Below are 16,474 nucleotides of genomic sequence, written 5' to 3'. Positions count from 1 at the left end.
CAAGGATGCACAACCCCCTAGCCCGCACCTTTGGCTCACACCAGCCAAACTCCACATCAGTTCCATCCCAACAGAATCCTTGATGCGCAGGAGTTGCCCTGAGAAACCCAACCTGCATGCCTGGAAAGGGTATAAGCGCAGCTGGCAGTGAGGAACATCCCCATGGGAGTTGGCCCCCAGGATTAACCTCCAGATACAAAAAGGAGGTCCCAGATTTGGGGGAGGCAGAATTTGCTTGTGCAACCACGCCTGTCCTGGGCACAGTGACTGGCCAGCCTCAGAAATGGAAGAGAGGGGCAAATGGAGGAAGCCAGAGTAACAGGTGCCCACATGAGGCTCACCTGTGCCCCGGTTCACCCCAGCAACAGGAAGGATGCCTACCCCAATGTCAAACATAGCACTGACTGGCTTGTGGTCACTGTTCTTCAAAGCCATGTGGCTTTGGTAACTCATCTGAGAGATGTTCTTCCCTTTCCATAGGATGCGGTCACACCAGGCTGGAGTGCGGCATTTTTCACTGCATGGGGGGCAAAGCAAGGATAAGGTCAGTCATTTCTGTTACCAGACTTGGCACAACTCTACATGTGGAAGCTCCTGTCCATTCTGTTTTTTTCTCAGAAGGAAAGAACACAGCAAGAGTATGGGAAAGTAAGTCAGACTCTGCAATTGCTTGGGAGAATGGAAACCTGAGCCACTGCAAGTGTGGATTCGTATCACTGAATACCACCCCCCGAAAAGAAGTTCCTGCCTATAGAAAACTAGCATTTTAGAGGTAAGGGTTCTAACCTAGCATTTACCCCAGTAGGCTAGTTTTCTATTGAGCAGAGATATATGGGCAGATGAATATTCAGTTCAGTGGCTGCTTGCAGTTTTCAGTGGCATAGCCCAGATACAAGATTTCCACCCAAGATCAAGACCCTCCTGCCTTCTTAGATGTGGAAGATACTGACAGCCCATAAGCCAGCGCAGCCTGGTCAGTTTCTAAAGATGCTGCAGGAACAGCTGTTGGCGTTGCTCTATTTAGCTTCCCCCTAGAGATGCCATTCTGTTCTTGTTTTAGCTGCTCTGAGAATTGTGAGTGTATTGGCCCTGATAAGAGAACTGCGGGAGGAGCGTGGAGAGAGAACAGTGCATCCCCTGGAAACTTCTCTAAAGGACATACATAACTGCCTGATCACATTTCAAGGCTGCTATAGACAATCCCAGGAGAGCTTAGCCTGTCACTCCCAGGGCATCCAGGCCATTTTGCTTCTGCTTCTCAACTCACCCTCCCCAGTTTGGGAGCTTTCTAAGGTGGTGTCATCGCCAGCTCATGTACTTGGGGCTTTTTCTCCAAAGCAGCATTCTGTCTGGGCACCAAAATCTTAAGCTTAAAAGTTAAAGTGGCTGTGTGTGTGCTTGTGTTGCTTTAGCAGACACTAAAGAGAGGCTTGCAATGCCTTGGAAGTCCTCCGGTTGATCTTGCACATTGCCTTTCTCCTGGAAGAGAAGGTGGTCTGCAGAGGGCAAAGCATCCAAGCTGACTGCCCTGCACACTGAGCACCCTACCTGGTGTCCCAGTCATTGGAACCCGTGTTGTATTTGTAAGTTGGCGGGAAGGAAATGTCTCCCTCCATAAAGTCTTCAAAGACCATCTTTGTCTCCATCTGATTTTTCAGCTGGAAATGGAAGAAAGCAGAGATGAAGATAAGCAACCTCCAAAGAAGGAACGCATGTTTAAATCCAAGTCTCCCTCAAAACTCCAAGTCCATGCCTTCCTCCTTGATAAATTCTCTGCTGCTGATATAGGCCAACAGCATCAGCTAGAAATCCTGAATAGACAAATATCTTGGGGTTTTATTATCTAAATCCACTTTCCCAGTTTAATCCCAACCTTTTTTGTTTGTTAAAAGCCCAATGGGTCTGAACTGCTAGTTCAGAACCATCAACGAAGTGCCACACCACTGTAAAGAAATGTCAGACTGACTTCTAGAGGACTTGCATCAGAGAGAGCTTCTCTAGCCATCACTCACCCAACATGCCATCTAAGGAAGAAGACCAGTCTTTACTGGTCTCAAATCCCTCTAAGTATCTAAGACATCTCCCTCCGTCCCTGTATTCACTTGGCATTATCCACCCAGCGGACTGGAAGTGCTCTGTAAGGACTTAACATTTTCTCAGAACCTCTTTCCTGCAAAGAATGCTAAACATGCTCTGAAATCCAAGACCACTAAAATAGATAAAACTGAACTAGTTAAATTAGATTGACTTTATTGGTTTTATTTTCAAAGCCTGTGTGTGTGATTTGTTGCCTTTCCCCAAATAAGCTTCTTTCATACTTTTGCATTTGGCTTCATTGTTTTAGAAAGACATTTTGCTGGCATTTCTTGTTAGTATCTTCCCCAAAATACGCTACGAGTGCATAGCTGTTTATCTACCCTTTGTGTCCGAAGGACAGTCCCACTACTAGGTTCTGAAGGATTTGGTGTCCTCTGGGCTTTGGGAAAATAACACTGTTTATATTTTCCTAGAACTGGAAAGATGGATTCTTGTCTTAGACACCCCTCAAGCAGTTGGACCACCAAGGGTTTGTCAGGAGGCTTCACCTGAATGCAGGTAGCCTGTCAGGATTCTTTTCTGGGGAGTCCTTACAAAATGGGGGAGGGGTATCCAGCAGTAAGGAGACTCTTCCCCATCCCAGCCACAATTCACTTATTCCCTCTTGGAGCTTCAGTGTGGCCTTTTTTCCAGTTGTGGGATGTCAACAAATTAAAGAGGCCCAGGCTGAATGTGGGTGTGTTTTTCCTCCTCTCAAAGCCCAGCCTAAAGTTGGCAGGCGAGGTTGGCAAAAATATAGATTTCCTCCCAATGTGATTTGCAACAATTCCTATCATGCATGCACCAGAATTTAAAAACTTTGATAACAGTACATCACATACAGGGCTCCACAAATTAAAGATGAGCCTGGAAACCAACCATTTTTTTCCTTAGTAGCCACTTACAAAATCAAATTCTGCTACAACTTCAAGATTAAGCTATAATTCCAGTAACACTTTCCTTAGAAAGTCAACTGAAATTTCACAGCTGGCTACTAAGAAGAAATTGTGTAGTTGTATATTGAAGCTTAATAAATATTTATTACTATTTCTAAAAAAAAACTGGCATCTGGCTTCCCTTTCCCTTTTGTATGTAACATAAACCAACCCTATCTCTCTTCAAGCAAACGTTAAAATATTTTTAATGCATGTTTGCTCCGTATGGTTTTGAGTTTAATTCTCGCATGATCATCACGATAGGTCTAAGAAGCCCTATAAACTGAAGCCCTCGTGAAGAAGCTGCGGCCTCCAAACCAGCCAGGAATTCCTGTAAGGCGCTCTGGATGCTGCTTCTGCTTACTGCAGCCACTCCAGGCCCAGACTGAACCCCTTAAAGTCAGAAACTGCGTATCATTTATTAGCACCTGTGGGAACTGCCTGGCAATCATTCTGGGCTGTTTTGGAGGCTGCAGTCTTCACACAGGCTTCAGCTGACAGGCCTCTTAGACCTATTATGTGAGAATACAGTGAAAATGACTTGTTTGAATAACAGTGCTTGGGCAATTCTCCCTCCTTCAAAGAGGATGGAGCAGAGAGAGGAGCAGATGCCCGGTCTTGGCTGCAGAGATCATTCAGTGCTAAGACCCTGCTAGTTCCTCAGAGAAAGAAAAGGGAACACAGCAAGCACGCCTTGCCAACAGGATGCAAACTCCTCCTATGCACGCATACTCAAAATCAAGTCCCACTTCAGTGGGGCTTACTCTCTGCTCCCTAGGAAGCGTGCAGAAGGATCCCAGCCTCACCTCAAAGAGGATACTGTGGAACTGGAAAAGGTTCAGGAAAGGGCAATCAACATTACCAAGGGGATGGAGCAACTCCTCTACAAGGAAAGGTTATGACATTTGGGGCTTTTCAGTTTAGAGAAAAGGTGAGTCAGAGGAGACATGGTAGAAGTGTGCATGGCATAGAGAGAGGAAGAAAAAAATTCTCCCTCTTACGACACTAGAACTTGTGGACATCCAGTGAAGCTGAATGATGGAAGAATCAGGACAGCAAAACAAAAGTACTTCTTCCCACAGTGCATAAACTATGGAATTTGCTCCTGCAGTGATGGCCATCAATGTGGATAGCTTTAAAAGAGGATTAGAAGGCTATCAGTGGCTACTGGCCACAATGGCTATGATCTCCTGCCAACATTGAAGGCTGTGAGCCTCTGAACTTCAGCTGCTGAGAAACACTTATGGGGAAAGGGCTGTTCCATTCAAGTCTGGGTTTGGGCATCTGGCTGGCCACTGTGACACTGGCCGGATCCAACAGGCTCTTCTTGCGTTCTTAGCAGTCATGCAGAATTGCGACACCATTTCCTGCCTTCTCCAAGTCCCTGTACTGAGGTGTCCTTGCCCCCTTTTTTTAATTAAACCTTGCAGCTGAGAGCATGCGCACATACACAGCGCCCACAGTGCCTTTGCACAAATTGCTGCTTCTCCCTGCCTCAAGTATTCCTGCAATGGACAGCCAGCGTAGTAGTGAAGTGTCTAGGAGACCAGGGTTAAAATCCCCACTAAACTCACTGGATGATCTCACACCTGACACTATCTCAGCCTAATCTACCTTGCAGGGCTATTGGGAGGAAAAGAACGGAAGGAGAGAGCACCACATACACCACCATGAGGTCCTTGGAGGAAGGTATATATAAGCAAAATCAATAGAACATGCCACGGCCATGCCAAGGAAAGGAAAATAAAGGCTGCCCATGATTCCTCCTGTCCAAGGAGCAAGGTTTTTAAAACCTTTGCGCTTTCATTCCATTTCAAGGTAGATTTCACACATGCTGGGTGACCAAAGCTCCACTCTCTGAGAGCTAATCCTCCAAGCAAACCAATAATAAGCATAACTGTTATCTTTTTGCGCCAGGTGAAGACTTTCCTCTTCTCCCAGGCATTTTAGCATGTTTTTAAATTGCTTTTTTTAAAAAAATGTGTTTTTAAATTTGTATATTTGTTTCGAATGTTTTTAATTGTTGTAAACCGCCCAGAGAGCTTCGGCTATGGGGCGGTATACAAATGCAATAAATAAATAAGAACATAAGAAGCTGCTGTATACGGAGTCAGGCCATTGCTCCATCTAGCTCACTACTGTCTACACTGACTGGCAGCCCAACCTGGAATTGCCATTGGGGATGGAACTTGCATGCAAAGCAGGTGCTGTACCGCTGAGGTATAGCCAAGTGCTTCCCCCAGTAAGCAGTAACGGACAAGCTAAGCCTGCCGGAAAAGCATCCTTGCTGCTGTCAACCGTCTTGCCTTACAAACGGAGTCACAGGTTGGCAACAAGAACTGGAAACTCCGCTTGCAAGCCTCAGAGAAGCCCTCAGGCACATGTGAATAAAAGGCACACGAGCACAGGAATGAAGCCCCCTGGCGATCAAGGGCTTGTGGTAGACTCTTTGCCGACGGAGCCAGGCACCTCCTTCCCACCATTCGCTGCAGAACCAGGGCTGGCTGGCAATTTGGCACTATAGCATTATATTCTGACAAGTTAAACATTTCCCTGTGTTTAAGCCATTCAGGAACCTGTGGAGCAGAAAGGTTCTCCAGCCAGTTGCAACCATGTTCTGACAGCAACAGCAGCAGCAACGGCCTGTGAATGCTACGAGAGCTCTGCGCTCCCCACAGAAACAACCTTCCAAGGGGAAAATGCAGGTGCTGCCTGCCTGTCTGCGGAAAGCCCCCTTACGTACTTGGTCATGCTGATAAAGGCTGTGGAACTCCTGGGCCTCCACAAGCTTCTTCACCCGCTCTGTGTCCTGTTCCTCCAGCCTGTAGTTCAGGTCTCCCAACCACAAGACAACACTGCAAGGAAGGCATTTGTGTGAGATGACTCCATCACCTGTTAGGCCCTTCGTAGCTCCTGTCCTCAGATGCCGAGAGTCACTCCAGCAAAGGAAAAAATAGTGCCAGCCGCCAGCCCTGACTGCTCCCCACCCGAGACCTTGCTGGCTCCCTGGAGTAAGTTAGAGAGGAGCAAGTGAAACAGTGACCAGCAAAAGGTCCAGTAGATTCAGGCGACCCTCAACACAAGTCCTGGACAAGATATCCCACTCAGCTGAAAGATGGAAGACAGCAGACTGCCATGGTGGGAAAGAGCTGCTTTGAGACACGCTGCGAAGGCTGGTTATGCATTTCACAAAGAACAAATCTGGCCCTTCAGCTGTTACTTGACTCCAACTCCCATCAGCCCCAGGCAGCATGGCTAAAGGTGGGGGGTGATGGGAGTTGTAGTCCACAGGTTCCCCACCACTGGCGAACTGCCTTGGCAGAAGACTTGAGCCCCACGACCAAAGTTGCCATTGCACAGCGGCCACACACCCTGCCTCCGGGAACAGGCTTCTTCAGGAAGGTTCATGAAAAGCAGCCACAGGACTCCGCGAGAACAAGCAGGAGGACCCAATATTGCCGAATCCTTTTCCTTCCAGCTGCTTCCCTGCCCAAAATGCCCGTCCCCATTGCTTTGCCTCCATGAGGGAAAGGTACAATGGGAAATTGGGGTGGTGGGGGGTGAAAAGAGGAATTTTGATAGGGAGGTGGCTGGAAAGAAAGGGGTTACGCAGCCCCTTTCCCAACTGCTTTTCATTCAAAAACAAAAATGGGGAGGTTATGGAATCAGATTTATGTAACACCAAACACGTACATAGAATTAGGGAAATGGAGGTAGAAGAGAGCTGCGAGGCATACCATCGTAGCAGAAGAAATAAATTTCATTCCCAGACCCACAAAGCAGAGTTTCACTCGACCCCTCCCCTGCTGACCCACTTACTCGTGCTTGCCAATGGCGAGGGGTGGGAGGCCAGGCTCCAGCTGGCAGAACTGCATGCGGGCACAGATGTCGCGGACGTCTTGGTTCCGCCGCTCGTACTCTTCGGTGTGGGCTGCCAGGTGGGCATTCACCATGCAGATGGAAGTGTTGTGCAACCTGAAGCGAATGGCCACGGCACCCTTGTTGCCCTTAGCAGCAGAGCCAGGAGAGAGGAAAAGGCAGGGTGGAGCGCATTGAATGGCCCCCCAAGTAACTAGTCCGTGTGCCTCTGAAGCAGGCAGGGAGGCGCAAAGGGAGCCAAAGGGAGCCCCAACAGAGCATGTGTGGCTAACCTCTTTTGGCCTGAGGTCTACGGTCAGGCCATGATCAACCTTCCAGGGACTGAAGTGTCATAGTGGATGCAACCAACTTTGAAAAAGGAGGGATTTTGGGGGGTGCAAAAGCCTTGGGCACCACAGAGTCCTAGCAAGGGACCCAAGGGCGTGGTCCTAAAGTGCAGGGGGGGGATTAAAACTTCTATGTTTTTAAGAATGACGGGACACAGGGAATTGGAGGACCACAAAAACCTTCTGGGGGCCTGGATGCAGCTCACAACCTGCAGATTAGCCATTCCTGCTCTATAGGCCAGGCGAGGTCCAGAAAACAGTTTGTGCCCACCTCCTGCAAGAGGAGATTCAATGCTGGAAGAGGAAACCTGAACAATAATGCACAGCCCACCGCTCTCTGCCAGCCTGTTTGTGCCCATGTAAGGGTGAGGGCAGGAGCCTTGTCTCTCTCGCGAAGGGACCGGGTGGTCCCAGAATTGCAGCAAAGTCTCCTGCTGCAGGAAGGGGTGGAAGATCTCCCTCCCCCACCCCCAATTTGAATGAGAACCGGGTGTTGGGGATCACTTACCATCCTCCCCATGATGCCTGTGCCAACCATCTCGGCCTCCACCTCAGAAACGTGCACAGCAAGCTCAGACCTTACATACAACAGCATCAAGATCCCGACAAGCCGGATAAGCTTTACCTGTATAGAAAAAAGTGTGAGTGCTTGTGCAAATGCAAACTGGGTTCACTGTGACGTTCCATCCTGGTGCAGAGGCAGGAAAAGGCTGAGCCACCCTCCGGCCAGAAAATTTGATTTGACATGAATGCAGCCATATGGGAAGGAACAACTCGTAAGACAAGAGCATAATATACAGGAGAAAACATAGGGAGGGAGGATCCCAGTTAAGCAGTACACGGAAAAACCATGCCACACGCGGGTATCACTACCCATAAGTCCTACTTCCCCTCTCCAAAGAACAGGTGGGTGTGCCTATGTAACAAAATGGAACTTGACTGCAAACCCAGCCAACCACACAGTCACAAGGCACAACAACAGGCAGGAAAGAGATGGCCGGGAGGAGTCTGCAAGGGGTGGGGAAGACCCTTTTATTCCGCTTTCCCTGGGTCATGGTGCAGTCAGCTGAAAGGCAGGTCCTTCCAGCATCAATTATATCTCAAGCTAGCAGCTCTGCTGGAAGACAAGGTGAACGGGCTCGAAACACCCCTCCTTTAACTCCAGAGCATCAGGAAGGATGGAAGTTTTTTAGGTGAGAGGCAAAAGGGCACCAAGGAGAAGGAAGCATGTGACGTACAGGGCCAGGAGACATTTGGTGCCATTGGAACTGTGCAACAGATATTGGGCTCTTCCAATGGAGGGGGCCCATAGAAGGAGCAGCAGCAGCAGCAGCGCACCATTCTCCATGGAACGCAGAAGATGACTCTTCTGGCCCTGATACACTGGATGGGAGAAATCCAGTCTAAGGCCATGTTGGAGACTCTCCACTGAGAGGTTCGGAGGCGGCGTGTGGCCGGGAACATGTATTGAAGGCAGGATAGCGAGAGGGTTCTGAGGCTCAAACCAACTGACTGCTGATCCACACAGGAACAAGTCAGACAGCCAGAAGAAATCTCGACTGAATCTCCAAAGACTTTGAATTCTGGGTAGAAATCGGAAGGAGCATGTGTGGTGTTTCACCACTCCTTCCTACCGAACGGAAGTGAAAGCCGGATCCTGGGAATGAACAATTGGCTCCTCAGATCGGCTCCTCAGGAAAAGTCTGGTTGGCTGGATTGCACTCTGCACTACCAATATATGAAGGACTCAGGACAGAAGATACTTCTCTCTGAGCTCTTTGGAATTTGCCTTCCTAAATGCAAAGGCACACCTTCAGCTGCACTTAACCCTACCATCCCTCGCTATTACAAATTCCAAGATGGCCTTGTTACTTTCCCCCACAGTTCCTGCCACCTTTATTTCACCAACCGGCTCTTCCCTGGTGGCCAGGATTAAGTTGTCATGATAGCAGATCCCCTTGTTCCTCCCTCCACCTTCTGAAAGATGAAGATTTCAAGCAAGGGAAGTGAAGAATGTCGGGTGTTTCATGGTCAGCAGGGTTAGACTTCCAGCAAATGACAGGTTTGCTGAAATCTCTGTCACTACTAGAATTCTGGATGGCTGGGCAGCCTTGTAATGCGCTCCCACAAATATATCCCTTTTTTCATTCTTTCAGCTGAGCCGTCCATTGCCCCCTTTTCTGGTGGGTCTATTCCTTTGCACAAGGCATAGCCTGCAATTGCTGTATGCCAACCCACCAAATCTCAGTGACCCCATCAGACTGTGCTTCCTTTCCAGAATTGGGATCTCTCTCTTGAAGGCAGAGCCAGAAAAAATGCGTACAGGAGGTGCGTCCTGCTTGGAAGTGGTGCCACACTGGCTGGCCCTGCCTGCAACTGGAGGGGATGGGCAAAGCTGTCTGTCAGTTCTCCTGCCTTGTGACTGAGAAAATTTGCTCAACGGAAATCGGGGCCAGAGCTTCCAGGCCTTGGCAATACATCCCCCATCAGATGCAGAGTGAGCTCACACACCCCATTTGTGACGCAGCCGGGGAGGGCAGGGGGGGTCCTGACCAGAGGAACGAGGAGATAAAGGGGTGTGTGACATCATATGCCCTGCCCCCTTGTCCTGGAAATGGGGGACGAGGGAGGATACTGGAGGTGTCCCTCACTGTCATCGTCGGAGGCTCCTCTCCTTGGTGAAGGGACAACCCTTTTTGCCTCTGCTGCAGACACGCATGGCGGACGGGAGGAAGTGGTTCAAAACAAGGAGAGCAGAGCCTCCCTCAGGGAAGGGGCCCTCAGAAGCTGAAGCCACTCACCTTGGCATACTTGGCCCCCGGGTGAAGGTTTTCCGTAACGGCTTTAAGCCACTCCTCTTCTTTCGGCGTGTCGTTAAAAAAAAAGGCCTCTTTGCTCAGGTCCAGCTCTTGGAAGCTGCATCCAAGAAATGAAGGCCATGAGTGGTGCAGCATGACTCCTCCTTGTTCACCCCCCCTCCACAGAGGAGCAAGAGTTACAGGAATTAAGCACTAATTAAACAGCCTGCATTCAAGGGCTCAAATGAGTTGCAAAGATGTGTCTGTCCAAGAAGGGACAGCTCAACGGACATGATTGGAGGGGGAGACCTCAGGTGCAAATCTCACTCAGCCATGAAGCCTAACTGGGTGACCTTCACCAGTCACTGTCTCATAGCCTAACCTACCTCACAGGGTTGCAGTGACGATAAAATGGGGGAGAACCACTGTGCCACTTTAGCCATTCCGACATTTAAGCAGTAATTACGTAAGTACTTAATTCGTTCGATCATGTGGCCTACGCACCCCACACAGTAAAGGTCTGGAGGGTCAGCGTCTCGGGTCAGCCAAGGCTGGAGCGGCTCCGTGGGGGACTGGCCGTTCACATTGTATGTCCCAACAAAAAACCTGCCCAGAGAAACAAGCATTGCTCCAGAAGTGCCCGAAAGGCAGCCGAGGGAGATGGAGGGGGGCCCACCCTGATTCCCCTCCCCCACACACAGCACCTTTGCCTGTCCTACTCCCAGCCTCAGCCGCTCTGACCCCCAAGGAGGCAACGGGCAAAGGGGCTGGTGGGCTTCAAGCAGAAAATGTTCAGGCTTGTGCAAACAATCTCATGAAGGCATGAGGCTGCCTCCCACCTCCCCCTCTCAGGACCACCATTACTTGAAGCTTTGGAGGTGCGTGTACAAATCCTCTTTCTGCAGAAGATGGGACCTTATGATGGTATCTCTCAGCCCAAAAGTCTGCATGGACAAGCCCCGCACCGTGTCCGACACCAGCACACTTGAGGATCGGACCATCTCGCTGGTGACTTCATTCCTGAGCCTGAAAATAACCAGAAAGGCCGGAGGGAGGATATTTTGGCACTAGGGTTATTCTCAGATGTTGCAATTGGTAGGAAGCACAAAGAGCACCGGGTGGGACTGCCGCGCAGGCCTCGCTGCCTTGATTCAGGACCAGGCCACAACCCTCTGCCCTCAAGGACAAATAATAGCAATGCTGCTCTATGCTCACAGTGTCACTTCCCTGGCCAGGACACAACCCTTACAGGAGGACAGGCAAGTGGCTCCAGGGGCACAGAAAGCCTGGAGATGTTTGGTTCATTGCAGGGTTTTGCAGCCTGAAGGAAGCAGGCAGCCCTCCAGCTAGAAAGTCCATCCTCCACCGCAGCTGGATCACCACAAAGCCGTCACGGGTGTAGATCTCTCTCACACAAGCACATCACATTTCTGTTGGAAGTGGGGCAACAGCAACTCCTGTTTTGTTCTTTTGTTTATGCTCCAGAAGGGAGAGAGAGCAAGGGTCCTCCAGATGGATAGGCTTTGTTTACCTTTTACCTGTGATGCTCTGACTGACTTCCTTCTGTCGCTAGACTATGACGTCTTAGGGAAGCTTACCTGCCCCTTCTCCTTCCGCCCTTTCCAACTCCTTTGTCCTCTGACTGTCTGGGAGAGAAGAGACATCCTTTGTCTCTGCTCTCTCTCCTAGCATGGGGCTAACTCCCTTTATGCCTCCAACTTAGCTAGTTAGTTAGAACTAGGTATGCTTTTCTATCTACTATGTATTTCTATAAATAAAGTATATTTTCTTATTTTACTAAGTCTCAAGCCTCATTGATGCTGATGCAGGGTAAAAGCCTGCTTTCTTAGGCAAACGCACGGACATGCTAGCACACTCGCATTTTCAACATCTGTTGTTACTCTGCTGCTGTGGTGTTGCTTTAAATGAAATTAAGCACACACAAATACACACAGCACAACAATGTCAGCATTTCCAAGGGAAAGGGCATGACAAGATGTAGACTAAGGTCTCCTCTTTTTCCAGGCTATTTTTTGCCACACTGGCTCCTCTGTGGAAATCTGAGAAAGCAGACTCCCATCCAGTTTGTTCATGCACTCAATGTATATCCTGCCCTTCCTCCTGAAGGAGTCCAGGGGGGCAAACATATCAAGGGGAAAAAAGCCATTGCACAGGCATTCTGAGCCAGTGTGGTGTAGTGGTTAAGGTGTTGGACTATGACCTGGGAGACCAGGGTTCAAATCCCCACATAGCCATGAAACTCACTGGGTGACCTTGGGCCAGTCACTGCCTCTCAGCCTCATGAATACCCTATTCACAGGGTTGCCATAAGTCGGAATCGACTTGAAGGCAGTACATTTACATTTTAGAGGCATTCTAAAACAGTTAAAAAGCAATCTCTAAATCTGTGATTTGCCAGGAACAGTATCTTTCAGACATCAGATAGGAGTGTTTTTAACTTCTTCCTCTAAGACAGTAATGAGGGAGGCAGATACATATCATGTCAAATACGGGGAGCCACCACTGAAAAGGCGCCGTCACAGGTCAATACCAGCTGAGCAGCCTCCAGTGGTAGCACCACCAACAAGGCCTCACCAGACTATTGTAGGGTCCAAGATGGTTGATACGGAGGAAGGTGCTCCTATAGGTACTTGGGTTCCAAGCCACTGAGAGCTTTATATGCTAGCACTAACACCTTGAATGGGGCCTGGCAGCTCACTGGCAGCCAGTGCAGCACTTTCAGGACCAGTGACTCATGGTCTCACCCAGTTGGCTCCAGTCTCCTTTGTTCTCAAGCCCAGCAGATCCCTGACCCAAGTCTGCTGTAATGGTGTTTCACGCTCTCAAAGAAGGACTCAGCAGTCGGTGATGTTTTAAAGCAGGAGTGAGGAACCTGTTGGACCCTTAACCCCCAACAGCCCCAGCCAACATGATCAGTGCTTGGGCATGATGGGAGTTGTAGTTCACAGGTTCTCCACTTCTGTTGAAGCAGAGGGAGTCTTCTCTTCCTCTCCAATTCATCAAGTGTCAACAGTTATTTTTCTTTTGGTAAAGGAATTCCACAGAGCTCCTTGCCAGACAGAAAGAAGAGGAATTTATGTAACTCCAAAGCTTGCACACTCCTTTGGTAGGAAGGATGCCAGCAGCAGCTAACCTTACCCAGTGCTCACCCAGCCCTCTAACCCCAGAAGCGAGTCACAAAGCCGCTCCTGCCATTGTGTTACCTGGCCATGGCTGTCAGGCCCTACCTACCTGGGAGCAGCAGCAGCACCAGTAGCAGCAGCTGCAGCTGTGTGGACACCACTTGCACCGCACCCCTGGCTCATGACTGACAGTGGCTTCCCTCGTTGCTTCGGGTCTTCATTCCCAGCGACTCCTGGAAGCAGAAGAAGCCCATGAGAGCTGTGTGCTTCTGACCAGGGCCTTGGAAAACACCCTCTGCCCAAGGCCATTCCCATGTAAGAAGGATCCTCCCTGTCTTGGCTTCTCCATTCTGGGGGTGGGCTGCCAGAATGCTGCCTTGCTCACACTGGACTCAGGGACAACTAAAGGTTGCTTGGTAAGGGGGAGAAAGAAATATAACTAGAGGGAGAAGTCCGAGGAAAACAAACTCCCTTCTGGCACAGACCTGAGTTACAGATCACAAAAGAAGCAGGGACCCCCAGGGGTTGTTTGCAGAATGCGTCCCAGTGCCAGAGCAGAGGATCCAGCACTGGCAACCTTCCAGATCCAAATCCCTTCTGCAAGGACTCCATGGGCTGGCCACAGACAAGTTGCCCTGCCTCAGCCTGTCTCCAGTCTGAAAAGTGGGCATAACAGCAGCACACCTCAGACGGAGCGCAGGCCATCTTAGCAGGCATCCCTTTGTACATTGTATTCCTTCCTAAGTTCCAGGCCAGAAGCAGAGTACTAGAGCCAGAAAAGGAAAGGCATTGATTGAAAAAGAAACACCCAGCAATAAAATCACAGGGTGCAGGCAAATTAAACAGAAAGGGAGCCACCCATTTGGCAACCCTCTCTGCACCAGGCAAGCCAGCGACTGAGTGACTGAGCAGTTGGCCTCTCCTGACCTGGGGGGAGCACCACCAAACAGACACTCACCCTCACCAGTCACTTATAATCTCTTACATTCCTAGATGCTGAGTTCAGCTTTTAAAGTGCATTTGTTTTAAAAAATCGCATTTGTTTTAAAAAGTCGTATTTCAAAGCTCATCCTACAAGGGGCCATACTGCCGGGGGGGGGGGGGGGGCTTTCCCAGCAGTGCTTGCAATAAGTCTTTCTGAGGGCTCATCCAAACGAGCGGGATAATCCACGTTTTCCATATCCGGTTCGTCATCTGACAGTCCTCACTTTGCCTGTTTGTTCGCTCTTTCCCAATAAACCCCCCCCCACTTTCTTTGCGCCCACACACGCAGCGAGAGGACCTGTACTTCTTGCTTTTTCCCAGCTCCGCCCATAACACTCCCCCTATCAGCCAATTGGTCCGCAAAAATATGACGTATGCTCCTCTCCCCCTTTGCAATGAAGCACAACAAGGCGCATGCGCTTGAACATACGAGCGCGAAAGTTTGAATTTTCTGATGGTAATGGAGTTCCTTGTCGCTCACCACTCTGGAGCAGCGCCAGCCAAGGAGGTGTCTTCAGGTGCCCCTGACCATCCAGGGGGATTGTGGGCAGTGCAAGGGATCAGCGCTTGTAACCGCCGGGTGAATCCCCCCCATAACCCTTGGGCTCATTCACTGCAGGGTTCAGCCGCGGACCATTATGCGGCTCGGCAGCAGGAATGCTGCCCCTGAGGGAAGCAAACAGCCCCCCCACACACGGGAGGCCGCTCTTGGCTCAGGCAGGGAATGCGGGCAAACAGCCCCGCATGCTGCTGTGTCAGTCTGCGCTGAAGCGACCAGCACAGGCTTTGCGGTGTTCCCTCTGATAAAAGAAACATGCAAACCACTTATATGCCTATAATTCCTGTATTTATTTATTTATTGTATTTGTGATATTTCGCAAAAGCACTGTATGTTTCCAGCTCAGCCGGGCTGCAGAGAACCTGCAGGCTGTGGTTCAAATTGACAAGACTCAAAGAGAGTAGCCTTGCAGGCAGGAAAGCGAAATTGAGTAAGGGTGCTTGAGTGTCTGTAATCCAAGAGGAAAGCCTCTACAGTAGGGCCCCGCTTTACAGTGTTCCGCTTTAAGGCGTTCCGCTGATACGGCGCCTTTCGTTTTCCATTTTAAAGGGTTTTTTTCCCCCTTTTGAGACGTTGTGTGCAATTTTCGTGTCATTCTTGCACGACGCAGCCCATTAAAGTCAATGGGGTTCCGCTTTATGGCGTTTTCTGCTTTACGGCGGGGGTCTGTAATGGAACCCACCATATAAGCGGGGCCCTACTGTATTTCTCTTCTCCCCCCTCTCCCTCGACTCTAGATGCCTGGAAGCAAAGACCAATAGGTTCAAGAAGGACATTTGATGCGGGGGTGAGGGGTGGAGGTTAGGCAAAGATAAATATTTTCTCCCTTGAAAAAGTTTACAAACAACCACAATTGCAGATCTCACCCTGAGCGGCTGCCCAGTTTGCTCTGATAGGTTCCTTCCCCCCCCCCCCCGCTTTCCCCAGACATTTGTGCACATGTGCAACAGTGGAAATACGTGATTGGCTGAGAATGAGGGAAGGGATATGGGGAACCGCCCAAGAACCGCCCATCAAACGCCCACAGCTGTAAAGTCTGCGGTATTGCATCCGAGCGCCTGAAGGTACAGTGGATGATTCCCGGTTTAAAAAAGCAAATCGCATGATTTGCAGTATTGCAGGAGCGGATGTAACCGCGCAAAAATGCGCAAAAGCATGTGGCGTCATATGGACGACCGAAAAATAATGAAAACACAAAGCGATCGTGTCACACATTTTACAGTCGTCTGGATGAGCCCTGAGTTATACACACATTCACAATTTGGCAAACCTTCAGACTTTACTCCAAGGTTCTTTAGTTTGAACTTTTAAATGTTGAAACTGAGTTTTGAGGGATGCTTTAGGAAATCTAAGGATTTTTGAACTGACATATTAAAAATCTGAGAACTGTTTTTTGGTGGAATGTAAACCAAGTTTGTACAAGCAAGCGCCTGCTTGGACGTTTCAGCACTTGCTCCTTTCGGCTCTGCTCCTTTACGGTGGAAGAGCTACTTTTCCCGTTGGTAAACCTCCCCCAGCCCTTCTCCAGGCTGAGTCAAGGGGGGGGGCAGGGAAGACCATCAGTTCTCCTCTAGGTCCAGAAGCAGCAGGATTCCTGACCTTGCACCAGGCCAGGGTCTCCTCAAGCAAGTCTCTCCCGCTCTCGGAGGCTTTGCCCGACCTTCCCCGCCCCCAGAAGGCAAGGCCGGAGTGCGTAGGCACTGGTGCCAGAGGCGGTGGCAAGGCAGCGGTCCCTGGAATGGGCTTTTCGGCCCAGGCGGAGCCACCTTGAAAT

At 49.8% G+C, this 16,474-nt stretch overlaps 1 protein-coding gene across 6 annotated transcripts in view; it reads right to left on the bottom strand.

Moving 5' to 3' along the window:
• INPP5B (inositol polyphosphate-5-phosphatase B) overlaps positions 1 to 16,474 on the bottom strand; it is a 31,968-nt gene that overhangs the window by 4,483 nt on the left and 11,011 nt on the right. For all 6 annotated transcript variants that reach the window (XM_061596373.1, XM_061596374.1, XM_061596372.1 and 3 more), the window contains 9 exons: positions 13,267 to 13,390; positions 10,879 to 11,040; positions 10,519 to 10,620; positions 10,018 to 10,132; positions 7,725 to 7,841; positions 6,831 to 7,018; positions 5,755 to 5,866; positions 1,549 to 1,658; positions 382 to 517 (listed from right to left, as the gene is read on the bottom strand). In XM_061596373.1, the coding sequence (XP_061452357.1) occupies positions 382 to 517; positions 1,549 to 1,658; positions 5,755 to 5,866; positions 6,831 to 7,018; positions 7,725 to 7,841; positions 10,018 to 10,132; positions 10,519 to 10,620; positions 10,879 to 11,040; positions 13,267 to 13,390 (1,166 nt within the window). The remainder of the gene's footprint in view (positions 1 to 381; positions 518 to 1,548; positions 1,659 to 5,754; positions 5,867 to 6,830; positions 7,019 to 7,724; positions 7,842 to 10,017; positions 10,133 to 10,518; positions 10,621 to 10,878; positions 11,041 to 13,266; positions 13,391 to 16,474) is intronic.

Source organism: Rhineura floridana, chromosome 15, assembly GCF_030035675.1.
Source record: "Rhineura floridana isolate rRhiFlo1 chromosome 15, rRhiFlo1.hap2, whole genome shotgun sequence".
Classification (NCBI taxonomy): Eukaryota; Metazoa; Chordata; class Lepidosauria; order Squamata; family Rhineuridae; genus Rhineura; species Rhineura floridana.
Note: the sequence above shows the minus strand (reverse complement) of the source record. Positions and strands in the feature narration are given on the sequence as shown.